This window comes from Cnephaeus nilssonii (genome assembly GCF_951640355.1).
Source record: "Cnephaeus nilssonii genome assembly, chromosome: 7".
Lineage (NCBI taxonomy): Eukaryota > Metazoa > Chordata > Mammalia > Chiroptera > Vespertilionidae > Cnephaeus > Cnephaeus nilssonii.
Window position 1 is genome coordinate 67,397,913 of NC_137078.1, and position 26,892 is coordinate 67,424,804.

Consider the following 26,892-nt stretch of genomic DNA (forward strand, 5'->3'; position numbering starts at 1 on the left):
GAGGAGCGGGGGTCAGGGACTCACAAGTCCCCGCCCCCCCCCCCCCCCCGTGCCTCCCGGCACTGAGGGGGGACCGATGGGGCCGGTGGAAGGCGCAGGTGGTAGTTGACCACCGAGGGCATCTGCAGCAGCTGGATGCAGAGCGCGGGGTCCGCGTTCTCCAGGTTGGCCTCCGTGGGGTCCGCGTCGCACCCATAGTGGCCGTGTGGGGACGCTGGCATCGTAGCCCCAGCAACGAGGCCAGCTTCCCAAGCCAGGCTGCAGAGGGAGGGAGGGCCTCTGGGCTGGGAGCACTCCCCCACCCCGCGGACAGGGCTCGGCAGCGAGGGAGCAGCAGAGAGCTACCAGCGGTGGTGGGTGTGGTGGCCTGGCTTCCAAGAGGCTGGCTTCAGCTGCTGTGGCCTGCGCTGAGGTGGCTGGTGGTGGGGGCAACTGCGGGGGTGCATCCGAGGCTGGGGCACTGGGAAACATGGGACTGCAGCCCAGAAGGCGAGGCTCCGGAGGACCTGGTCACCGACCCCCAGCATTGAAGCCGCCTCCTACAAGATGTATCCTAGCCTAGGTGTGTGGGAAGCAGGTTCAGGAACCTCTCCCTTTGCGGCGCCCAGAGCCCAGGCTGGCCAGCACCCCAGAGGAGGCCCCCGCCAGGATTGGGGGTGTGACCAGTCTCCAAACCACGGGCGGCCATTAGTCCAGGCCTGCCAGCACTCCAGAGGAGACCCCCGCCAGGATCAGGGGCATGACTGGCCTCCAAACTGCCAGTGACCCTAACTCAGGCCGGCCAGCTCCCCAGAGGAGACCCCTCGCCAGGATCGGGGGTGAGACTGGCCTCCAAACCGCCCACAGCCCTAGCCCAGGCCTGCCAGCACCCCAGAGGAGACTCCTGCCAGGATTGGGGTCATGGCCGGCCTTCAAACTGTGGCGGCCCTTAGCCCAAGGAGGCCTCCTGGCCGAGGACACCCGAATCTGTTCTTGACCTAGAGCCGGGCTCTCCCCGCGAGGGACTCAGAAGCCGCCAGAGCCTAACTGCCAGTCTCGGGGAGGTGGGAGTGCGTCCATTGTTCACCAAAAAGCAGGACCATCAAACCGCTCAGTCTCAGTGCAGGCACAGGTCCGTGGCTGACGGGGTGGAGGCCAGACCAAAACAAAACAGCAGAAACACCCTGCCCACCGGGGCGGGTGCAGCTGCAGTCCACGTGGCCTGGGTAGTGTAGAAAGCGCTACCTTCTCCCGGGTCCTGTGCTGGCACCACTGCCTCGCTCACCCTCAAGCCCCCCTGAGTCCTGACAGGAAAGTGTGTAGAGCATCCTGAAGGAGTTGTACCATTCTGGGTTCTTTTGCCCAAAGATACCCTTTGGGATGAATTCAGAGCCACATCTCACTTCCCATGAGACTGGAAGAACCATGTAAAAGGATTTTGACAAAAGCTTTCCACATCTCTGTTTATTCTTTTGAATCCATAAAACGACCTTAAAAAAAGCATTCAGGCCACCTAAGAGAGAATGCACTTTCTGGCCAGAGCACGGAGGAAGGATTCTTTTGCCCAACAGGTTAAAGGGAGCAGAGCTGGCACAGTGGAAATGGTCCTGGTGCCCTATGAGGAGATCAGGGGAATGGGGTTGCAGAAATTCCATAAGCCTCTTGCCACCTTCTCCTTTGCAAACGACACCATCCAGATCCACCAGGACTGGAACTGGGAATCACAGCCGTGATTTGGGACGTGGTAAGCAAATCTTGGGGGGCCTCTGAAAACATCTGCAATTGATTATAAGACTGGTCTTTATTTAAAAAGAAATAAAAGAACAGCTTTGTTGAGATATAACCCATATACTGTATATGTCACCTAAAGTGTACAATGAACTGGTTTTTTAAAGTAAATTCAGAGTGGTACAGACATCACCATGCTCAATTTTTAAATATCTTCATGACCCATCCCCTCAAAAAAAAACCTTCTAGAATCACTTTCCTGATCATCTTCCCCAAAATAGATTGCATTTTAAGGGTGGGTAAAGGAAAGTTGAGGGAAGTTAAAACACTGCACAAAGGATATTGTAAAATGACAAAGCCCAAAGTGAAGATCATGTGTTTTCTTTAAGAAATATATATTTTTTAAATTTCAGAAAGGGAGAGGGAGAGAGAGATAGAAACATCAATGATAAGAATCACTGATCAGCTGCCACCCACAGGCCCCCTACTGAAGATTGAGCCCGAAACCTAGGCATGTGTGCCCCTGACCAGAATCAAACCTGGACTCTTCAGTACACAGGCCGATGCTCTTTCCATTAAGCCAAACTGACCAGGGCGATGTGTTTTCTTTAAGTTCTGCGTGGTTGTAACGGTCCCCAAATCTATACTAATAAAAGGGTAATATGCTAATTAGAGTGGTTGTCTTCCAGACATCCTTCCAGACAAAGCCGAAGTGGCTACAAGGGCCAAGGCTCAGGCAGCCATTACCAGCTGTGAAGTGCTGAGGCTCAGGCCAGCAGTGGCAGCTGCATTGGGGTAATGGGGGCAGTGCCCCCAGAGAGGGAGGCCAGACTGGGGGCCAAGGCACAGGCAGTTTGGGGTGATCAGGCCGATAGGGGAGGGCAAGGTAGGGACAATCAGGCTGGCAGGGGATCAAGATAGGGGAGAGCAGGCAGGCAGGCAGTGGGGTTAGGGGCAATCAGGCAGGCAGGCAGGTGAGTGGTTAGGAGCCAGCGGTTCCGGATTGTGAGAGGGATGTCCGACTGCTGGAAGTTGGACATCCCCTGAGGGGTCCCAGATTGAAGAGGGTGCAGATTGGGCTGAGGGGCACCCCCCCACACACACCCAGTGCATGAATTTTGTGCACTGGGCCTCTAGTCCCTAATAAGATTCTAATATCATTTTTTATAGAAATAGAAAAAAATCTTAAAATTTGCATGGAAACACAAAAGACTTCCAAAAGCCAAAACAATCTTGAGAGAGAACAAAGCTGGAGTTATCACACTTCCTAATTTCAAACAATATCAATACAAAACTATACTCATCAAAACAGCCTGGTACTGGCATTAAAACATAGATCAATGGGGAAGAATAAAGAACAGAGATACATGACCAACTAATATTTAAAAATATGCTTATACACATATACATACATATATAGTTTATATGTAGAATGGAATATTATCTATATACTAGAGGCCCGGTGCACAAAATTCATGCACGGGGGTCGGGGGGAGGAAGAAGGGGGGTCCGCTCAGCCCAGCCTGCACCCTCTCCAATCTGGGACCCCTCGGGGGATGTCCAACTGCCGGTTTAGGCCCTGGGGATTGGGCCTAAACCGGCAGTCGGACATCCCTCTCACAATCCGGGACCGCTGGCTCCTAACTGCTCACCTGCTTGCCTGCCTTATCATCCCTAATGGCCCCCCTGCCAGCCTGATCACCCCTAACCACCTCTGCCTGCCGGCCTGATAGCCCTAACTGCCCCACCCCTGCTGGCCTGATCACCCCACCTGCCCCTCCCCGCCCGCCAGCATGGTTGCCCCTAATAGCCCCCCTGCTGGCCTGGTTCCCCCACACAGCCTGCTGTTCAGTCATTTGGTCATCCTTCATCTCCCTGCCAGCCTGGTCTCCCCATGCAGCCTGCTGTTCAGTCGTTTAGTTGTCCCTCACTAAACCCCTGCCAGCCTGGTCACCCCCTGCAGCCTGCTGTTTAGTAATTTGGTCATCCCTCACTAACCCCCCTGTCAGCCTGGTCACCCCTTGCAACCTGCTGTTTGGTTGTTTGGTTGTCCCTCACTAACACTCTTGCCAGCCTTGTTGCCCCATGCAGCCTGCTGTTCAGTCGTTACTGTGACAATTTTCATATTCCTCTATTATTAGTATAGATAGATATAAAAACCTAATATGCAAATAGACTGAATGGTGGAATAACCGAACAACTGGTTGCTATGACGTGTACCAACCACCAGGGGGCACGTGTGGAACATGGCGGGCATTGGCCGCGGCAGGATGGTGGAGCAGGTGAGCGGGGTTGCCAGACCAAGGCGGCGGGCGCCAGTCACTGTCATGGGGGGGAGCCTCTGGTGGTTACTGAAAATTTTGCTCCCACACACCATGGTCCCACCTGGCGCTTGCACCCGCAGCTGGCACCAGAGCCACCACTTGCACCCACTGCCAGCGCCCAGTGGCAGTCCTGATTGCTCAGTGCTGTCCATGGTTGCAAGTGGCGGCTGCCTGCCCCCATCGCCCCTGAGGGCTTCTCTACCTTCCCCTGCTCCTGAGGGGCGATTGGAGCAGCAGCTGCGGCTTGCACCCACTGATGGCTTGCACCTGCTGATGGCACTAGCCCCTCTCACACCCACAGCGGGCGCTGGCCCAATTGCTCTGTGCCATCTGTGGGTGCGAGCAGGGCTGGTGCTATTAGAGTGTGGGAGCGGCAGTGGCAGAAGTGGGGCTGCCGGCAGACAGGGGACAGGGGACCATGGCAGGAGGGGTGTGGAGGATGGGCTGAGACCTACCCCGGTGCCCACCGCAGCCTCGTGGCCCACATTTCCTTTCAAGGTGCATGAATTCGTGCACTGGGTCCCTAGTCTGAACATAAAATAAGAGAAAAAACAGACAATAGAAACAGACTTAACAGTCACATAGTCAATTAAAATAGTAAAATTAGCTGATAAGTTTTAACTAACTATAATTGATTTGTTCTAGCATGTGAGGAAGAGTTACATAATATTACCATAGAAGTGGAATCTAAAAAAAATACTTGGGATTTCTAGAAGAATAAAATGTTATATTTGGAACTTAAAAAAAAAAGCTCATCAGAAGAGTTTAGCAGCATAGTAGGTAGGGATTTGTGAACTGAGAGACTCTATAGTTGAATATATCCAAACTGAAAAACAAAAAGAAGAAAAAATAGAATATACAGAAAAAAGGCATTGGGAAATAAGAGAAATAATGAAAATATCTAACATACATGTAACTAGACACCCAAAATCAAAAGACCATAATGCAGAAGAAATATTTGAAGAAATAATGGTTGGAATTTTATTTTTAAATTCATGTATTAAATGAGGAATGTGAAACTCAAGCAGGATAAATATAAATTTAACCATATCAAGCACATCATAAATAGACTATGAAAAACAAAGTGAAGGAAAAATGTTTAAAGCAACCTAATATACATTGTCTTCACAGAAGCAATAATAAGACATCACGGATTTTTTCAACATTTAATACAAAGGGTCTGAAACAATGAAATAACCTATTTGACACTTTGAAAGGAAATAAGATCCAATTAGGGTTTTGATTACGTGACAATAGCCTTAAAAATGTAGGTTAAGTAAAGACAATTATATCACTACCTGAGAGAAGAGATTTTACTTTAGTTTAAGAAGGTATTTACAAATACCATGATCTCCTGGCTCTTGAATAAAATTAAAAACAAGGTTATACTTTTACCCTCATGTGAAAAGTGCAGTCAATGCCTGAATTTTTGTAAGCCAGTATTTTTGCTTCAAGTTTTCTAGTTTTTCAGAAAGCCTTATCTTTCTTATAATTTAATATGGGTGCTGAGAGCATCCCTTGGCTAAAATGCCACAGATTCCCATTATCCTATGTAATAAAGAGGTAATATGCAAATTGACCATCACTTCAATACACAAGATGGCTGCTCCCATTTGGTCAAAGATGGCTGCCCCCATATGGACATAAGATGGCCACCACAAGATGGACAGCAGAGGAGGGCAGTTTTGGGCGATCAGGCCAGCAGGGTAGGGCAGTTGGGAGGGACCAGGCCTGCAAGAGAGGGCAGTTGGGGGGACTGGGCTGGCAGGGGAGGGCAAGTAGGGTCAATCAGACCTGCAGGGGAGGGCAGTTGGGATGACCAGGCCATCAGGGAAGGGCAGTTAGGGGCAACCAGGCTGGCAAGGGAGGGCAGTTATGGGTGACTGGACCAGCAGGGGAGGGCAGTTGGGGCGACCAGGCCTGCAGGGGAGGTAGTTAGGGGTGACCAGGACAGCAGGGGAGGGCAATTAGGGAAAATTGGGCTGGCAGGGGAGCAGTAAGGCATTGATCAGGCTGGCAGGGGAATGGTTAGGGTGTGATCAGGCTGGCAGACAGAAGTGGTTAGGGACAATCAGGCAGGTAGGCAGGCAAGTGGTTGGGAGCCAGAAGTCCTGGATTGTGAGAGAGATGTCCAAGATTGGAAAGGGTGCAGGCTGGGCTGAGGGACAACCCCTCCCCATGCACAAATTTTGTGCACCAGGCCTCTAGTATTTAATTAGATTCAGTAAATTTTCTTGAACAAATTCTCTTCAATTTGTAATGTAAAACTAACAATAAACTAAATTATGCACAGGTTATAGTTTAATGTATATCTCTTTGTTTAAAGTATTAAATTATTTGCCAATTCAGCCAAATATTCAATAAATATTTGTTCTTATTTATTTACCAGACACAACTACCTGGAATTTGGTGTGCAGTTTGTGTTTTTGTAGATATTATGTGTGTGCATGTATTTATAAGTATACTAGAAGCCCGGTGCACAAAATTCGTGCACGGCGGGGGGTTGTCCCTCAGCCCAGCCTGTACCCTCTCCAATCTGGGACATCCCTCTCACAATCCAGGACTGCTGGCTCCCAACTGCTTGCCTGCCTGCCTTCCTGATTGCCCCTAACCGCTTCTGCCTGCCAGCCTGATCACCCCCTAACCACTCCGCTGCCAGCCTGGTTGATGCTTAATTGCTCCCCTGCCAGCCTGTTTGCCCCCAACTTCCCTCCTCTGCCAGCCTGGTCACCCCTAACTGCCCTCTCCTGCAGGGTTGATCACCTCCAACTGCCCTCCTTGCAAGCCTGGTCCCTCTCAACTGCCCTCCCTTGCAGGCCGGGTGCCTCCCAACTGCCCTCTCCTGCTGGCCATCTTGTAGTGGCCATCTTGTGTCCACATGGGGGCAGGATCTTTGACCACATGGGGGCAGCTATATTGTGTGTTGCAGTGATGATCAATCTGTATAGTACTCTTTTATTAGGTAGGATAGAGGCCTGGTGCACAGGTGGGGGCCAGCTGGTTTGCCCTGAAGGGTGTCACTGATAAGGGTGGGGGTTCCCTTGGGGTGTGGGGCGGCCTGAGCGAGGGGCCTGTGGTGGTTTGCAGGCCGGCCATGCCCCCTGGCAACCCAAAGGGAGGCCCTGGTATCTGGAATTTATTTTCCTTCTACAATTGAAACTTTGTAGCCTGGGGCAGCAGCCATTTCTGGGGCGGCAGCCATTTCTGTGGCAGTTAATTCATCTTCTACAATTAAAACTTTGTAGCCTTAAGTGGGTGAGCCCGGCCAGGGTGTGTGGAAAGCTTTGCTTCCCCTGTTGCCGGCGGCAACCCTGGCCTGCTCTCTCAAGCTCCATTCTGCCGCCATTTGTTTGAATTTGTTTACCTTCTATAATTGAAACTTTGTAGCTTGAGTGGAGGCTTAAGCCTGCAACGGCTATGGAAAGCTTGGCTTGCTCTGTTACCTGGGAAACCTTGCTCTCTGTGGCTGTAGCCATCTTGGATTGGGGTTAATTTGCATACTCGCTCTGATTGGCTGGTGGGTGTGGCTTGGCGGGTGGGCGTGGCTTATGTAGCAGAGTGATGGTTAATTTGCATATTACCATTTTATTAGAGAGGATACACTGAGTGGTCAGATTATTATGATCTCTGAACACATAATAATCTGGCCACTCAGTGTATTTGTATCTCACATGGGTACCATAAGTATTCTAGACGTTTGCTGGAGATCAGCCACCTATTTGTTCTGAGCTTTCTATCAGCCAGTGCAAAGGGGAAAACTGATCAGGTGCACGATTTATAGTATCTTTGATGTCAAATAAATGAGGTACTCAAGAGAAGTATACTGAGTGGCCAGATTATTATGCATTCAGAGATCATAATAATCTGGCCACTCAGTGTATTTCATATATCATTATTTTATTTTACTTCAAATTTATATCACTAAACTTGAGTATTCTTTCTAAGATGTACTCATGTTTTAAAATGATCTGTTGCTGCAAACTGAATGTTTGTGTCCTCCTTCCCCCCAAATTCAACTTTTGAAATCAGATTCCAATGTAATGGTATTTGGAGGTGGGATTTTAGGGTGTGAATAGGTCATGACAGTGAAACCTTCATGAATAGTATCATGCCCTTATAAAAGAAGCTCCAGAGAGCTCCCTCAGCCATTCCATCATGTGAGGACACAGCAAAAAGACAGCTGTTTATAAACCGGAAGGTGGGCCCTCAGCAGACACTCAATTTATTGTATCCTTGATCTTAAACTTCCTAACCTCCAAATCTGGGAGAAATGAATTTCTGTTGTTTATAAGCCACCTAGTCTACAGCATTTTGTTATAGCAGTCTGATTGGACTATGGCATCTGCTTAATATATATTCATGGCATTGAAAGGAAATTTACTTATTTACTAAATTTTATTTCCACCTTGAAAAATTAATGTTTTTGTTATTGGTGGGGAGAGGTCCTCCTCATTCCCACCTGTTGCTCATGGGACTGGGCTTCTTGCAGTACCCAAGAAAACGAATTTCCTGAGACTCGTGTGGGAGGATGAGATACTATAGAAAGCTTTACTTCTGTGGAATCAAATCCCTGAGTTTCCAAGGTGCCATTTCCCTCAGGCCCCTCAAGGAAGAAGTCCCATTTTGTCTTTAGCAGGTCTAAAATCAGAGCCAGTGTCCAGAGCTTCTGTTCCATGTTGGAGCAATCCAATCCAGCATCAAGCTAGCTTAGTTTGTGTTTCCAGTTGCAATCTATCAGTCAGTCCATTGCATGTGGGGTCCACAGGGCCACATGGCTATGAAGGAAACACAGGCAAATGCAATGAAGTAGGAATAAGAGAGCCCCACAAGTCAAAAGCCAAGAGCCCCATAAGCCAAGAGAGAGCCAAGAGTCAAGTGCTTTTTGTTTATTTGGTAGATTATATATCCCCAAATTTTCATGGGCTTGCATTAGCTCCACCCACTCTGGTCAAAGATCTTTGTTCCCAGGTTTGATTGACAGAAACTAGCAATTTCACTGTGCATGTGTCTATCTCCCCTTTGTTGGACTGCTCCCATCAGTGACCTGCAGGGAATGGCCAGTGGTACCCTGGGGAGTGTGAAATTACAGCTTCCTGATGAAGCTGCCCAGATGACATGCTTAAAAAGTCTGTCCTCCCTTTGATCTTTTCCTATTATTAATGACTAGAGGCCCGCAGCATGAATTTGTACACTAGTAGGTTCCCTCAGCATAGCCTGTGGGGATCTGGATGAAACTGGCAGTCCAACGCCTCCTGCTGCTCCTGCCTGCTGCTGCTGCTCATCCCTGCCCTGCTGCACCTGCCACCATCACCACCGCTAGGTAGGCTCACTGCCATTCCGCTGCGGTCTCCAAGAGCACACTGACCACCAGGGGGAAGCTCCTTTATTGAACGTCTGCCCCCTGGTGGTCAGTGCGCATCATAGCAACCAGTCAACCAGTCGCTTAGGCTTTTATATATATAGACTAGCTAATTACAAGGATATCATATCTGTCTTGCTCTTGCTTTCTAATTTCATTCAGAACCACAACAAATGGAAATATAAAAATTTAATTTATTTTTTTATGTTATAACTAGAGGCCCAGTGCATGATTAAATCATGCATATGTAGGGTCCCCTAGGCCTAACCTGCCATCCAGGCCATATCCACTGCCCCGCAAAGCCTAGCATGCTCCGCGGACACTGCTGGCAGCCTGCTCCCTGCTTTTGATGGCAGGGGGTCTGCTGGTGCCGGAGCGGACACACAGCTCCCCGCTTTCGATCGCGGGGGAGCTGGGTGTCTGTCCGCTGGTGCCAGAGCGGAACCCAGCTCCCCGCTTTTGATGGTTGGTGGCGGGATGTGGGCTCGCTGCCCCAAAGGCCCCTTCTGTGCCGCAGCACAGCCATGGCTCAGTGTCCCGCCGGCCCAATCGGCCACCCAGGCCACCCCGACTCCCGCCCCTCCGTGCCTCCTGGCCAATCGTGGGCATAGTGAAGGTACAGTCAATTTGCATATTACTCTATTATTAGGTAGGATAATTTTTGTTAATTGTTGACAATTATCTCTCTCAGTGGTTTTTACTAATTTATTTTCAAAGCAGGAATGTATGATGTCCCATTTCCACAATTAATCATAAAAATTTGATTCCTTTAAACATTTACTAGTCTGACAGCGATAAGATGAAGTGTCATTACATTGAATTTCATTACCCTGAATTATGATTTTTAAGAATCTTTTCACATATAATTTTATTTTATAAATGAAATTTCTGTAGCACCATATCCTGAGAAAAGACCTACACAAATATAAATTAGGTAATCATGATTAGGAACCTATGAAGCAGGTACTATTGTTTGATCTGCCAATTCCTGGTGCCCAGAAGCATATTAAAATTTTATTCAACATTTGTAGAATTGAACTTGCATTTCTTTAACTGTTTTCTTTATAAATTTAAGAGTGCATTGTTAGTATATATGTACTATGCACTAATATTTAGAAAGTTTCAGTATATGGTCCTTATCTTCATTTTGTGAGTGACCTTGCTATCCCTGCCAATTTCTTTTTAATTATATTTTCCCCCAATATTAATATATCTTTCCACATATATTTTTGGTAGAAATTGTATGGTTTTTGGTCTTTGTATCCTTGTACTTTCCACTTTTCTCTGTCATTATCCTTTAGTTAAGTCTCTTGTAAGTATCATAGATTTGAGAGTAGTTTTCTTTTGTTTACTGCTTGACATGACATTTAATTATTGATGTAGATTTATTCCTAATTTCAAAGTTACTTCCATTTTACCATGCAGATTATTGGTTTTATTCCAGTTATTCCCTTAATTTTGTTATCCTCTGATAACATTTTCCTCTCTTTTGCATTAATTCATAGTCTGTACAAAAGCTACAAATGAAATGCAAATTTGAAAATATTTTATTTGCCCTCCACCTGACAATTACTTGGTTATACACAAAATTGTAGGGCCACTGTTAACGTAAGAAACATTAAAACCTAAAGAGAATTTTTGTGAGCCAAACTGTTGACAATTTCTGGGAAGCAAAATCTCAAAGGATTAAGAAAATGCTCCAGAGAATGGCAGTTTTTCACCTTTTTAAAAATACATTATGATAAAAAGAGAAGATGTAAGGTGGGTTACATAAAATCCACTGGTGATAGATTTGAAAGGCAAGAGAAAGAAAAGTGGGAAACCTCTGGGATTGGATAAACAGTAAAATGAAAGATACATATTTCCTTTACATAGGTGGGTACAGGAGAGTTAACAGTCAACAATTAACTCAATAACAGTGAGGGGATTTGTGGTCTCTACAGAGTGGTACCTGAACATGAGGGGTACAGAAAAAGGTGTGTTATCACATTCCAAAGGTGTGTTATCATAGATGCAAAAAGACAATAGACAGGCTTAATTAAGGTGAAAATTGATCTTTGTCAGAGAAGATTTCTAGCTAGGATATGACTACCCACCATAAACTGATTTTAGTTAAAAGTTTTAATTTCAGATCATCCTTTGTGGTTATTTTAGGTCTCTGAGTTTGTAAGGTTGCCACGTAGGCCTCCTCTTCCACTGTATACCTTAATCCAGAGTTCCAGACAAGATGGTTGATGCTTGTTTAATTCCTATATTTCTAGGACACCTGTCAAGGAATTATAAATTCATATCTTACTAAAGACAAATAGTTCAATGAAAACATATTTGAGAACATGTGTACCTCCTTTGAGATGTCAAAGACATCTTTGGAAAACCCATGAGAAACAATTTACTTAGAAGTCATGAACTTGAATTCTTTAGCTTAAATCAATGAGAGGGAAATTTCTGTAGGGTGGAAGTCTACAAGAAATAAAGGCATCTAGAAAGGGGTCTGATTTAATTTGCATGTTCTCTCTTTGCAACTGAAGTAAATGTAAATGGATAACTTAGTGAAATTTAATTAAGAATTCTCCCTCTCCTCTCCTCTCCTCTCCTCTCCTCTCCTCTCCTCTCCTCTCCTCTCCTCTCCTCTCCTCTCCTCTCCTCTCCTCTCCTCTCCTCTCCTCTCCTCTCTTCTCCTCTCCTCTCCTCTCCTCTCCCCTCCCCTCCTCTCTTCTCCTCTCCTCTCCTCTCCTCTTCCCTCCCCTGTGCTCCTCTCCTCTCCCCTCCCCTCCCCTCCCCTCCCCTCCCCTCCTCTCCTCTCCTCTCCTCTCCTCTCCTCTTCTCTCCCTCTCTTTTTCTACACCCTCAAACTCAGATACTAGTAAATCAGTATTTGATTTGAAAAGGCTATTGCACAGTAAAACCGATATGTATGTCACAAGACACATGAAAAGTTGCAGTGAGTCTGTGGATTTGCTTTTTAAATCTTTTTTTTCCTAAATATTCTTATGTATCCTCTTAACCTGCTGGAACATGGAAATTTGTAAAACATAAGAGAAATGGAATTGGAATAATCAACTTTCAACATAGGAAAAAAGCTCAGACCATTCAATAAATGGGCAAAGAAAATAGCCACTAAAAAAGGAATAGGAATAATCATAATATCCTAACACAAACTTGATATAATTAAAGGAAATATTTAAAAATTGTAGAAAATATATTTTATAGACTTTTTGTCTGTAAAATAAAATTGACTTAGTTATGAGAGGTGGTTGATTTTTTAACTTAAAAATCTAACCACTAGTTTAGAGTACTTCACTTTCAAGTTTGAACATTTTCAATTTGGCTAGGCTATCATGAAGTTGCTGCTATCAAACTCTATAATATTAGCAATAGGAGACATATTAGTATAGTATAAATGATGATAAATAGAATAAATTGAGTCTTTTCAGTTCACTGCATTGTATAAACTCTAGTCCAAATCAATTAATGTATTGTCTTGACTTTTTTTTAAATGGAATTCTGGGTACTTAATAAAAATCTTTGAGTTGGTAAAGCAAATTTTTCATTGGTCTCAATAGGATACTGAGGCGCAGCATCAAGAAATGCACTTACAGCCCTAGCTGGTTTGGCTCAGTGGAGAGAGCATTGGCTCTCAACCGAAGGGTCCCAGGTTTGACTCCAATCAAGGGCATGTACCTCAGTTGCAGGCTTGATCCCCAGCCCTGGTTGGGGGTACATGTGAGAGGCAACCAATCAATGTGTCTCTCTCACATCAATGTTTCTCTTTGTCTCTCCCTCTCCCACTCTCTCTAAAAGTCAATGGAAAAATATCCTCAGGTGAGGATTAACAACAACAACAAAACAACTCCATAAATAAACAAAAAAATGGATTATGAAGCCTTCATACTAAATGTGATAAAATCCATATCTCTAAGTTCTGTGGAAAAATACCTATGTGTCAAGGGTTCTTGAAAAAGAAAATAAAAACAAAAGAAGAAGAAATGCATTTACAGCCCCATGAACTTGAAAATAGGATTTGTTTCTTAGCAAGACTGGTCTCCTCCACTGTGACAGTAAAACTTCTCCTTGATCTAACCCTGCTTTTAATCCCACTGGGTTAATAAGTAAACCTGACTTAGTGGAAGAAATTGGCTACAGGCTCCTTACTACCTTCCCCATCATTAATCCATGCCTATGGATGCAGGGATAAGAATTGGGCAGTTGCTTTTGGTGGCAGAAACTAGGAATGAGAAGCATAATTCTGTATTGTTGGAAGCACACACTTGTACCTTGCATTGGGTTAATTTCAACTAATAGACTGTTTCTCAATATTACAGAAGTAATGAGGAGTCTGACTCCAGACCAACATCCTATGTGTGATCCCTTGTGTCTGACCACAGGAAATTGCAAAGGCCTTGCCTAGCAGGCCCTGAGTGGGAAGGCTGTCCTCTCCACATAGGGCTTGGTGCACAGTCAATGCCTTGCAGTCAAGGACTTAGTCCCCCACCCCAAGGGGGCATATCTGTATTCCTAGCCCAGGAGGCCTTTTGGAGACCTTATTGGGGGTTTCAGCTGAGATCCTTTCCAGTCACCTTTACTGAAACCTTTTTATTTGGGGAGGAGGGGGACAGGGCGGGTTTGTCTTGACAAACATTCTTCACTCTGACTCAGTATTTTCGATTCCCAGTTTTTTCTGCCTCTCTTTTATCTTCCTACCCCCACCCCATTCCAACTCCATAAAACTGCAAAGCCTTTTGTTCAGTGCTCCTTTGTAATGAGACACGATTTTCCCACCAGCACTGCATGTCACCTGATCTTGGTTTAGTGCTGTTCCATGAGGCAAATGGAAGAGTAAGGAGCCAGCACTACTTTCCTTTTTGGCTTCTTATACCATAACAGGTGGATAAAAGTTTCACTATTACTTTCCTTTTGGCTTGTTAGCCTAATTGACCATCTCAACATCTGGCAGCTCTCTACAGGTAATGCCGGGAAAGGCAGGAGTCAATGGATGGAAAGATGCAAAAAGAAGTACCCATTCTTCGTGGTTCTAGGATATGAGTCTTTTTTGGGTAAGTAAAAATAAATTATAAGGTCAAAATTTAAAACAGAGATCTTAACTTAGACCAGAATTAGGAGGGCCTGCAGGGGAAGCTCTCTGGTGGTACAATTGGTTAGCATGAGGTACTTTAACAGCAGTGTATAGGTAGGTGATGTTGTGGTTTAAAAACCTCAAGTTTTGTCCAGCTGGCAGGGCTCAGTGGTTGAGTGTGGACCTATGAACAAAGAGGTCATGGTTCAATTCCTGGTCAGAGCACATACCTGGGTTGTGGGCTCCATCCCCAGTGGGGAGGGGGGGGGTTGCAGGAGGCAGCCGATCAATGATTCTCTCTCATCATTGATGTTTCTATCTCCCTCTCCCTCTCCCTTACCCTCTAAAATCAATAAAAACATATTTTAAAAAATAAACCTCAAGTTTTAAAACCATCAACATTCTGTATTGTTCATAATAACCACCATGAATCTGCATTCTATATATTGGATGGGGGGAATCTGCTGGTAATCAAAAATATATATTTACATAGCCTTGCCTACCTTTTTAAAAGGAGCTTCTTAAGGTTGTAGATTTCATTGGTGGAACACAAGTATCAAGTATTACATTTTTCTTTCCTGGTGACTAATTCTACATTTCCTACATTTTCAGAAGAAGTCTATCTTTCATCTTTAGGCATTAGTTAGGGGATGTTTCAAAGTTATATGCCCTCTTTGAATATAGATTCAGAAATGTTTTTGGTCCAGCTTTGGTGGACACTTAAAAGTTTCTGAAAGAGAAACTATAATATTAAGTTTTCAATTCTGCATTTGAGATCCAAATGGAAGAAAGCACCTCTGGTTTATGAAGAGCTCAGGATACAGAAAGCTTTAGTGAGTGTTTTTAGATAAAACAGCGGGGCCTTCAAAGTTTCCTAAGCGTGTTGTCACATCATGAAGTCTGACTGAGACTGGCATTGGAATCTGAGGCACTAACACGGGCAGAAACTCCAGGAGCCTCCAGGAGTCTACAATCAGGGAACCCTTACATAGGGCATAGATTTTTTTTCTTCCTCCAGCTATTAAGGCACAAGGACTGGAAAGGTCACCTCTTGGGACATCTGCAGGTCAGTCAGATGAATGGTACCTTCTGAGTTACCTCCCTTCCCATCCCATTTACCTCGGAATCTAAAGTAAATGAAGGAAATGATCATAGTGATGAAGACAGTCAGAACACACAGGATCACCGTGATATCTTCCAACCACATAGTATCCAATTGGAAATGTGGATCTGAAGCAGGAACTGAAGAGAGATGCAATAATTAGGAAGGTCGCAAATTTATAATAATTTTCTTTTCAAGTTCCTATTCCTCCATACTTCTGGGCTTATATGAGGGCGGGGAGAAGTAGGGTGGGCCCTGTGGATGATCCTGGAGATGAGTATACTTGGGCTCAGTGTGGAAGAGGGCGGTGTAGGAGGAGATACACATTCTTCTACTCAAGAAGCATGACACTTGTTTTCTAGTTGGCCACAGTTTAAAGCATAAGTAGACACTTTATGTCTTCATCTTTTTTAATGCCTTCATCTTTTTAATCTGGTGCTGTAGGCCCTCAAGAATTCCAGGCCTTGTCCAGCCAGTGTAGCTCAGTGGTTGAGAATCAACCTATGAACCAGGAGGTCCTGGTTCAATTCTCAGTCAGGAAACATGCCCAGATTGCAGGCTCAATCCCCAGTAGGAGACAAGTAGGAGGCAGCAGGTCAATGATTCTCTCTCACCAGTGATGTTTCTATCTCTCTCTCTCCATCTCCTTTCCTTTCTGAAGTCAATATATATATATGTTTTTTAAAGAAGAACTCCAGACCTTTTGAGAGGTATTGAGAAAGAAAATAGTTTACAATGAGGAGAATCTCTGAGATGGGAGAGATCTTACAATTCTCAAAAGCCATCCTCTTATCTGGAGCAGAAGTCTTCTTTAAAGTACACTTTTTGGGTGACTCTAAAGTAGAAAACATCCCCATCTCATAATATTTGTTAATATATCTTGGGAAGGGAGCACCATTACCAAAAGTTAAGGTATCTGTTTTATTACTGGACAGCTATGCCTACTTTCCTATATAAACTGTAGTTTGCCTCTCTGATAGGGATTGTTCATGGATTTCTAGTGAAGGGATTCAGAACAGGCCTCCCCAGTATATATTACTTTGGCTTGGGGATTATTTTGAGCTGAAGATAAAAAATTTTATCTCTCCCTTAAAGAATTTAAATTGGGTCCTTGTCCATTATGTGAGTTATTATCAGAGATAACCTTATATGACAGAACTATAGGGCAGGGCAAACTTATAATTACTGAACAGCTGCTCTTATTATTGTTCTGTGAATTGCCCTTCTCCCCTCTGTAGCCCCAGGCATTTTGCCTTATTCCTTAGCTCAGAATGTCCTATACACTTCATTTTAGCTTTCTGTCTTGAAACCTCATGTATGTGGGCTCTCTGACTCTCTTATATGAGTAGGGTTCTTGTATATACAGATGCAGTTAAATTTTGTTATTTGTCCCGTTAATCTGTCTCATGTCTATTTAATTATTAGACCAGCTAAAAGAACTTAGAAAGATAGAGAAAAATTTCTTCCTCCCCCAAATTTTCTATCTTATAGAGAAAGACAACCAATATGGCAAGGATGAGGAAGCAGGGGTCAGGAAGTCTTAAATCTGTATCATTGAAATAACTGATGATATTGTCTTTAGAGAAGACTTGGCGGCGTTATGATTGCTGGTCTCAACTTTCATGTCATGAGGATAAATAAGTCAAAATATTCCATATGGTCTTAGACTATACAAATGGAGGGGAAATAATTCACCTAATTAATATATATTCCCTCAACCCCTATAATTATTTGCCCTTGCTAAGGTCAGAGATTCCTTTTATAAAAGTAATAGCATACATTTTAAAACATAGCCAAATTGCTCTGGGTAAGTGTGCAAAAGAGTGAAGAGTCAGCAAACTCTTTCTTGATCACATACCTCTATTTTTCTAACTATAATGTTTAGGAGAACTTCAAACCTCTTCTCATAAAGGATAGGAAATCATTTGAAGCAAATTTGAAGAAAAACTTGGAAATAAAATAGTCCAAAGATGCTAAGAATATTTACTCAGAGGAGTGTGTGTTTAAATCTAAGCTAAGTTTTTATTTTATTTTCTTTCTATATGACTAGAGTTGCCCATTGTTTAGAAGGCAAGTTAAGATCATGGTGGGGTGCAAGTGAAGAAAGAATGGTATGAGCTAAGGAGGGAAGGGAAGAAGGAGAATGGCAAACATAGGCAGCCCAGTTTTCCTACCAGATGAGGTCACCAGAAAGGGATCCAGGGTAGAATTTCTAACTATCTCCAATAATAATGATAATAATGGCAAACAGTAACATTGCTTGTACTATGTGCAAAGCCAGGTTAAGTGATTTTGATGTACTGACAAATTTAATTAATAAATAACTTTATACAGTATGTATACAGTATCATCAATATTTAATAGATAAAAAACTATAGTTGAGAGACTTTATAAATAATGTTCCCAAGTTCACACAGTTAATAGTATAACCATGGAAGTCTGGCTCTAGTCTGGCACTGATTCTTGGAAAGAAATGGTGTACATCTCGAAGGTTTCACTGTGCATAAATTCCACAGAGAACAGGCACAGCAGAATATGTCTGTTGAAGATGCAAATGCTGGCTACCTCTTTTTAGAAGAAACAATTACCTACATTTTGGAAAGCAATCTGATTTATTGTAAAGTATTCAGAATAAGAGACACATGGTTCCAATCCCAGGAATAATCTTATTACTTGCTAGAGCAACTGAAAACAGGGAATCACGTTTGATGTTCCTCTGTATCTGCATTTCCAAGATGGAAAAGATGACAGACATTGCATAGGATGTTACAGAATTAAGGTATATATGCTTGTGGAATTTTCTGGCAATGCATATTTGTTAAATGAGTTGATAAGTGATTTTTGAATTGATAAGCACCAAGAAAGAAAATTAGTCCAGAAAAGGCAGGATAGAGTGGGAGGCTGCGAAATGAGACATTTACAGAGGAAGCAATATCTTCAGCAGAAAGGCCATTTTAAGTAAAGAGAAGGGTCAGTAGCAATTGGAGAAGAGTTTAGCAGATGGACCAGGTTTATTGCCTAATTATCAGGAGTTGTCAGCCATGTGGGAAGAGACCTCTGCGATGACTCAATTTTAGATTCTCAGCGAAGAACAAGCAAAAATAAAGTTTAATCTCCTGACTCATTCTTAAGGATTTCAAGTCAGTTTTGACAATGACAGAGACCTGCAGCCTATTCTTGGCGCTATGGGCTATCTCCTGGAAGCCTCATAAATCACTAAGTGCTCAGGATATATTTCCCTGCAGTGATCTATTTTCACAAAACTACTAGGTCTAAATCTCTCTCTTTCTTTATTTCCATTTAATTTCTTTTCATAGAGGAACAGAAGGCTGCAAGATCTAATTTCCTAAGCTGGGATTCCGGCTCCACCATCACTTAACTGTGTAAGTGAGCTATTTAACTTCTTTGTGTACCAGATTTCATCACCAATAAAATCTAATTCCTGAAGAGTAAGTACAATTGACTCTTGAACAACTTGAGGGTTAGGGACATAGATCCTCTGCATGGTCGAAAATCTGCTTTTAAAACTTTGATTCCCTCAAAATTTAACTACTAATAGCCTAGCAGTTAAAAATAGCAATTTTTTTTAACCAGAGCCTTGTTGATCACACATTCAATTAACACATATTTTGTATGTTATATGTATTATATACTATATTCTTACAATAAAGTAAGTTAGAGAAAAGATAATGCTCTTAAGAAAATCATAGGAAGAGAAAACACATACACATATTTTATGTATTCATGACATACCTCATTTTTTCTTATTTTAAAAAATATTTCTAGGCTATAATGTTCATCAAGGCTATAATGTTCTTCAAATTGTCACAAATCTCCAAAAAGTTTTCCAATACATTTATTGAAAAAAATCTATATATAAGTGGATCCATACAGTTTAAAACCATGTTGTTCAAGGGTCAACTATATATTAATCTATGTAAAATCTGTAGAGCACACAATAAGTATGTAATATACTAGTATATAACCTACTATTATAACATTTTGCTTATTTCCTCTGACATGGATGGATGTGACATTTAGTTTGCTAACATGGTTAATATGCCAGACTCAGGTATGGACTTTCTTAGAGTAAAGTATAAAAAGCACTTCCAGTCTGGTTTGATGTAAGGTCATTTGTGTCTTCATTTCACAGGAGAAAATTAATAAATAAAATCCTCCAAAATAATCAAGCCCTACTTTATGACTTCCACATCATGATTTTGTGGCTATAGCTATATCTCTTAGTTAATAATAAAGAATTACCTTACCTTGCTGCTCATTGCCTTACATATATAATTTCCATGGGACTTCAAAGATAAGAGCTGAAGGTACATTTCAAATGTGTTAGCTTCAGCTATCCCCCAACTTATACAATTACCTTTATAATTTCACCCTCAAAGAGAGCTAGAGAGAAGGAAAATCAGTTTCATGTGTTCATGCACACCATGAAATTGAGCAATATATATGTGAGCATATGAATCTATTTTGAGAAGAGGGTCCTTTGCATAAGTCTCTAACAGAAATCTGTGACCGCCAAAAGTTTAAGATATACTGAACTGCTATCTCCTCTAGGCTAAAGGTATGGAAATAATTGGCATATTTTCTTAGGTGAAGTGATGGTGCTAATAAAATGAAGAAAACATTTTCTTTCTCTAAGGGGCAGAAGCGTCAACAGTTTGTATCATTAAACTCATGAAATTCAGAAGACTGGAATCCAAATCCTATGACATGAGGTCCAAGTGTTTTTTGTTCCTGTAATTCAAATAAAAACCACTCTTCTTTGGTTAAATGTTTTACCAGAGACTGGGCAATTGGAAAAGGAAATATTTTCTGGACGTTCCCACCTTTTTGATCCTACTTACCTCTGCTTTTGTGATGCAAAAAGGAAATGAGTGAGGTGATTACACCTACAGAAAGCACTATTATTATTAAGCCCACTAGTACAGGGTTTCTCATTGTGCAGGAGCAATCTGAAGAAAAAGAGACATAATAATCGTTGGTTATTGCTGTGAAGGTACTTTGGATTGGGGGGAAATGCACCAAGAAAGCAAGAGCTATATTTTAATGCCATCCCTCTGTATTAATTTAGAATAGGACTAGGGAAAAATAAAAGAACAGGACAAAGATGTAGTCTAAAGGATCTAAAGGACCTAAAGGTTCTAAAAGCTTAGGTCTAAAGGTGTTGATGACCAGGTCAAGAAGCATAGGTGTTTCTAGGATGGGACAAGTTTTTGGCTGACGCTACATAGACCTGGAGAAAAGCAACTCATTTTTCATTTCCTCCATCTAGCCCATCAATCAAGGTGCACGAGACAAGAGTTATGCACTGGTCATTATTATTTTACCCAGATTTGAAAGAGGCCAGAAGGAGAGCTCTGAAGACCTCTGACTGTGTAAGAATCTCATGAAGCAAAGGGGGGTCAGACAACATATTGCTTAAAATCAGATTTTATATCTATATATCTACAACTATATCATTATACTGTCATGGGCTATCTAGTCTCTCCATGAAAATCTTCTATGGTGTGGCAGCTCACTACCACGAGCGGTGCCCATTCTCTTGCTGGAGAGTTATAGGCACAGTTTTACTTAGTGGTCAAATTATCACATACAAAGATTCTTGAGTATTATGGTGGCATAACAAGTCCTTTGTTTTTGTCTCCCCCATCAACAACAAAATTTGGCACCCATCTACAACAGGAAGTGGGAGTTGTGGGACACAGGGCCATACACCAAGGTACCTAGGAGGAATCTTGCCTACCTGTGCATCCAGTGTTAGGCAGACAGTCTTTGGTACAGACTCTGGAACATACAGAAGACCGTGGCCTGGATCCTTTCTGCTGTAGTTCTGAAACACATGTAAAACATGGACTTAAGCGGTTAGCTACCTACGAGAGAGCCTTGTGGAAGTCCAGGTTTCCAGAGAAGAAGTTCCAGCACTCTATTGGAGCAAAAAAAAATGTGAATGCATTGGAGTGCATAAGAGGACCAGCTCGACACTTCCCCAAGTAGGAACAGTGTAGGGCTAAAATAGATGGCTGTGATTTCTCCCTTGGGTGATGAGAGAGCCAATGAGAAAATGCCTGGCTTTCCCAGCTATATAGGAGGCTTCCAAAGAGACTCATTTATCTCTCAGAGTATCTAGTATATTTAACAGGAAGGTCCATGGTGGGGGAATGGAGGAAGGAGCAGATCAGGAGACTGCATATAATATTTAAGGAGGTTATCAATGGGATATGGTTCTTGCTGAATGCATTCTGGATTCCCATCAAGAAGCCTGCCTATGAGCTATGGGGAAGGCCTAACCCAAGGATCTTCCAAATTGGCCTGCTGGCACACCCAGCACACTACATGTCAAATCCACACCTCTCTCCACTTTGTGGCTGGCTCCCTGTTCCTGCTCCTGAGGGCAGCATGAGCAGAAAGTGGGCCAGGGTGTGTGAGATAGTGAGAACTGTGTAGCCACCTTCAGGGAAACAAGAGAGACAGAGTAGCCAGCATGGTGTGCTGTAAAATCAAGAAAAAATATACAAGCTACAGAATCCTGCCATAAAAGGGTGCAAGTGTGGAGCAGGTGTATCCATAAAAGGTCTGAGAGAGCCTCAGAATCTAAAGCAGTTGCAGTCATGCACCTGATAAGGGGTTAATATCCAAACTATACAAGGAATTCAAGCAGCTCAATAGAAAAGAATCGTTTTAAAAATGGGAAGAGGATCTGAATAAACTTTTTTTTTTCAAAGAAGACATACAGATAATCAACACGTACATGAAAAAATGTTCAACATCACTGATCAATGGGAAATGCAAGTCAAAACCACAAGGAGTTATTGCCTCATACCTGTTAGAATGGCTATTATTAAACGACAAGCAATAACAAATGCGGATGAAAAAGGGCCACATACTAACCTGATGAGCTCACGGAAGGCCTGCATGGCGGCCTTGCAAACTGGGAGAACTAAAGTAACCAGAAAGGATGGTCTGAAATTAAAACTTTTTAAACTAAAAAGCAGTTTATGGTGGTATCTTTCCTGACAAAGGTCAATCTTAACCTTAACTAGGCCTGTCTATTGTCTTTTTGCATCTACGATAACATATTTTTGGAATGTCCAAGTAATTTTCCTTTTTTTGGACCCCTCAAAGCACAGGCACTGCTCTGTGGCCACCACAAATCTCCTCACTGTTATTGAGTTAATTATTGACTGTAAACTATCCTGTACCCACCTATGTAAAAGAAGTATGTGTCTCTCATTTACTTTTTATCCAATCCCAGAGGTTTCCCTGCTTTGCTTCTTCCTCCCTCCCTAATCTATCATCAATGGATTTCATGTATCCACTTGTGTCTCCTCGTTTTATTGTAATGTATAACACAGTGTGTAAAACTGCCATTTTCTGGAGCATTATCTCAATCCATTGAGATTCTGCTTCCTGGCAACTGTCAACACTTTGGCTCAAATAAACTCACAAAAATTCTTCAAAGGTTTGAATGTTTCTGACTTTAACACAAAAGTTGGCCAGGATGTCGAGAAATGGGAAGCCTTGTAGTGTTGGTGGGAATCTAAATTGATATGGCCACTATTGGAAACAGTATGGAGGTTCCTCAAATATTAAAACTAGGAATTCCATATGATCCAGCAATTCAACTTCTGGATACAGTCATGTGCCATATGTAAAGACATTTAAGTCAACAACAAGCCATCTACATGACCGTGGTCCCATCCTATCTAATAAAAGAGTGATATGCAAATTAACCATCACTCTGCTATACCCACAAGCCACATCCACCAGCCAGTCAGGAAGGAGTATGCAAATTAACCCAACTAAGATGGCTACAGCCACGGAGCGAGCAGGAGGCTTGGGTTTCCCAGGCAATGGAGGAAGCCAAACTTCCTGCACACCCTGGCCAGCTCAGGCCTCCACTCAAGGCTACAAAGTTTCAATTTTATAGAAGATAAATAAATCCCAACAAAAATGGCGGCAGCCATGGAGCTGGAGGGAGCAGGAGGCTTTAGTTGCCCCTGGCGATGGAGGGAGCCAAGCTTCTGCAGCCCTGGCCTGCCTTGGTCTCTGCTCAAGGCTACAAAGTTTCAATTATAGAAGATAAATAAATCCCAGATACCAGGGCCTCCACTTGGGTTGCTGGGGGGCATGACTGGCCTGCAAACCACCACAGGCCCCTCGCCCAGGCCACCCCACGCCCCAAGAGAACCCCCACCCTGATCCGGGAAACCCTTCAGGGCAAACCAGCTGGCCCCGACCCATGCACCAGGCCTCTATCCTATCTAATCCTCCTTTCTAATAAAAGAATAATATGCAAATTGACCATCACTCCAACACACAAGATGGCTGCCCCCATGTGGTCAAAGATGACTGACCCCATGTGGACACAAGATGACTGCCACAAGATGGCCATCAGGGGACGGCAGTTGGGAGGGACCAGGCCTGAAAGGGAGGGCAGTTGGGTGCAATCAAGCCTGCAGGGGAGGACAGTTAGGGGTGACCAGGCCAGCAGAGGAGGGAAGTTGGGGGTGACCGGGCCTGCAGGGAAGGGAAGTTGTGGGGGACCCAGGCCTGCAGGGGAGAGCCATTGAGAGGGACCAGGCCTGAAGGGGAGGGCAGTTAGGGGTGACCAGGCCTGCAGGGGAGGGAAGTTAGGGGCAAACAGGCTGGCAGGGGAGCAGTTAGGCATCAATCAGGCTGGCAGGGGAGTGGTTAGGAGGTGATCAGGCTGGCAGGCAGAAGTGGTTAGGGGCAATCAGGAAGGCAGGCAGGCGAGCAGTTGGGAGCCAGCAGTCCTGGATTGTGAGAGGGATCCCAGATTGGAGAGTGTGCAGGCTGGGCTGAGGGACACGCCCCTCCCCTGTGCACGAATTTTGTGCACCGGGCCTCTAGTATATATATATAAGCCTAAGCCACTGTCCAACCATCTGACCGTTCGACCATTCGCCTGGTAGCTATGATGTGCAATGACCACCAGGGGGCAGATGCTCCAACCAGGAGAAGAGGGAGTCCAATTCCTTGCGAAATCGGATATGGGTTAGGTTGCCCCAAATCTGCTTCACCCATGTCCTGGACCCAGAGATCGGTTTTGGCCCAATCCCTGCAGGCCAGGCCAAGGGACCCTACCAGTGCACAAATCCATGCACCAGGCCTCTAGTAATATTTTAATGGAACTGAAAGTTTTCTATCTCCTAGTTATGTCTTAGCCATCATAATGTGGCAGCACAATGCATTACATAAACACTTACCATTGTGTTGTACAGTTGCCATTAGTATTTAATAGAGTAACATGTTATACAGATTTATAGCCTAGGAGCTGTAGGGGAACAGAATGTGTCACCCCCAAAATACGTCTATTTGGCATAAGAATTATTTTAGGTGGGTTAATTTTAAGAAAGAGCAGCCCTGGGAGAAGTGCTGAAAACCAAGTAGAAGATATCCTTTGTAAAATGCATTTACATTTGCAAGGAAAAATCTTCATTTGTAAGGGTGTCTTCTTAGTTGTACCAGGAAAAGGGGGATGGTCTTATCTCTAGAAATGCTTATCAGTGCAGAAGGAAATGACTTAAATATGCATCACAACCTTACCCTTGTCTACTGTGATTTTCTGGTAACCCCACCCCCACCCCCAAATCTTGTTTAGTCTTCAGCTGAAGATGGTATTTATGGTGCTAGCTTCAGCTGTTTTGGTGAGTTACTCAGTTTTCCTGGGTCTCTCCCATGTTATTAAACTTTGGTTTGTTTTTCTCCTGGTAATTTTTTAAATTATTATTACTGTGATGTCTCAACCAAAACAAACAAACAAACAAAAAAAAAGGTAGAGGGAAAATTATGTTTCTCTTCCCTACAGAGCAATCAACTATACCATATATAGCCTAGGTATATATTAAGCTATACCAGCTAGATTTGTGTAAGTGCACTCTATAATGTTCATACAATAATGATATTTTATAATGATGCATTTCTCAGAATGTATCCTCATCATTAAGTGGGACATGACTGTATTTATTTGAAGAAAACGAAAACACTAACTTAAAAATATATGCATTACCATGTTCATTGCAACATTATTTACAATAGCCAAGAAATAGAAACAAGCTAAATGTCCATCAATGAATGAATGAAGAAAATGTCACACACACACACACACACACACACACACACACACACACACACAATGTAATATTATTCAGCCATAAAAAGTAATAAAATATTGCCATTTGAGTCAACATGGATGGAACTTGAGGGCATTATGCTAAGTGAAATAAATCAGAAAGAGAAAGACAAATACAGTATGATTTCACTTACATGTGGAATCTAAAATAAAATAAATAAAATAAAATAAAATAAAATAAAATAAACAAGTTTGGGCCTAGTCAGAGTGGCTCAGTTGGTTGGAATGGTGTCCTGTACACCCAAAAGTCACTGGTTTGATTCCTGCTCATGACACAGACCTAGGTTGCACGTTCAATTCCTCATTGGGGATGTTTGGGAGGCAACTGATCCATGTTTCACTTTCACATGGATGTTTCTCTCTCCCTCTCCCTTCCTCTCTCTCTAAAATCAATAAAAAGAATGTCCTTGGGTGAGGATTAAAAAACAAACTTATAGATACAGAGAACAGATTGGTGGTTGCCATAGGAAGAGCATGGGAGAATGCACAAATAGGTGAAGGGAGTCAAAAGATACCAACATTGCCCTAGCTTGTTTGGCTCAGTAGATAGAGCATTGCACTGTGGACTGAAGGATCTCAGGTTTGATTTCTGTCAAGGGCACCTGCCTGGGTTGTGGGCTCGTTCCCTAGTAGGAACCCTGTAGGAGGCAGGAGGCAGCTGATCAATGATTCTCTCTTATTATTGATGTTTTTCTCTCTCCCTCTTTCCTTCCTCTCTGAAATCAATAACATAGCTATAGATATAGATATAGATATAGATATAGACCAACTTCCAGTTTGAAATTAAATAATTCATGGGAATTTATGTATGCAACATGGCAACAATAGTTGCTAATATTGTATTGCATATTTGAAAGTTGTTAAGAGAGTAGAACTCATCACAAGAAAAAAATTCTGAAACTGTAGCAATGAATGTTAATTAAATTTATTGCAGCTTAAGCTTCCCCACCCCCTTTTTCATCTACCGCCTTTCAAACGTACTTACTTTTTAATCTGCGATATAGATCAACACTTGGCACCATGATAAATATCACCAGCAGACCCAGAATTATGCCCAGAATCAGTCTCCAAATAAAGTTCCATGGAAACAATTGATCTGAAATAGAGAGCCACAAAACTTACCACTTAGGAAACTTGGAGCACTTAGACTTATCA

The 26,892-nt window shown here is 43.1% G+C and overlaps 1 protein-coding gene across 1 annotated transcript in view; it reads right to left on the reverse strand.

The window, feature by feature from the left end:
- Positions 1 to 4,786: 4,786 nt before the first annotated feature.
- LOC307103495 (putative selection and upkeep of intraepithelial T-cells protein 1 homolog) overlaps positions 4,787 to 26,892 on the reverse strand; it is a gene marked incomplete at both ends in the record, with an annotated part of 30,360 nt that continues 8,254 nt past the window's right edge. Inside the window, 2 exons of the mRNA XM_079777855.1 lie at positions 4,787 to 4,857; positions 15,584 to 15,706. Coding sequence (XP_079633981.1) covers positions 4,787 to 4,857; positions 15,584 to 15,706 — 194 coding nt within the window. The remainder of the gene's footprint in view (positions 4,858 to 15,583; positions 15,707 to 26,892) is intronic.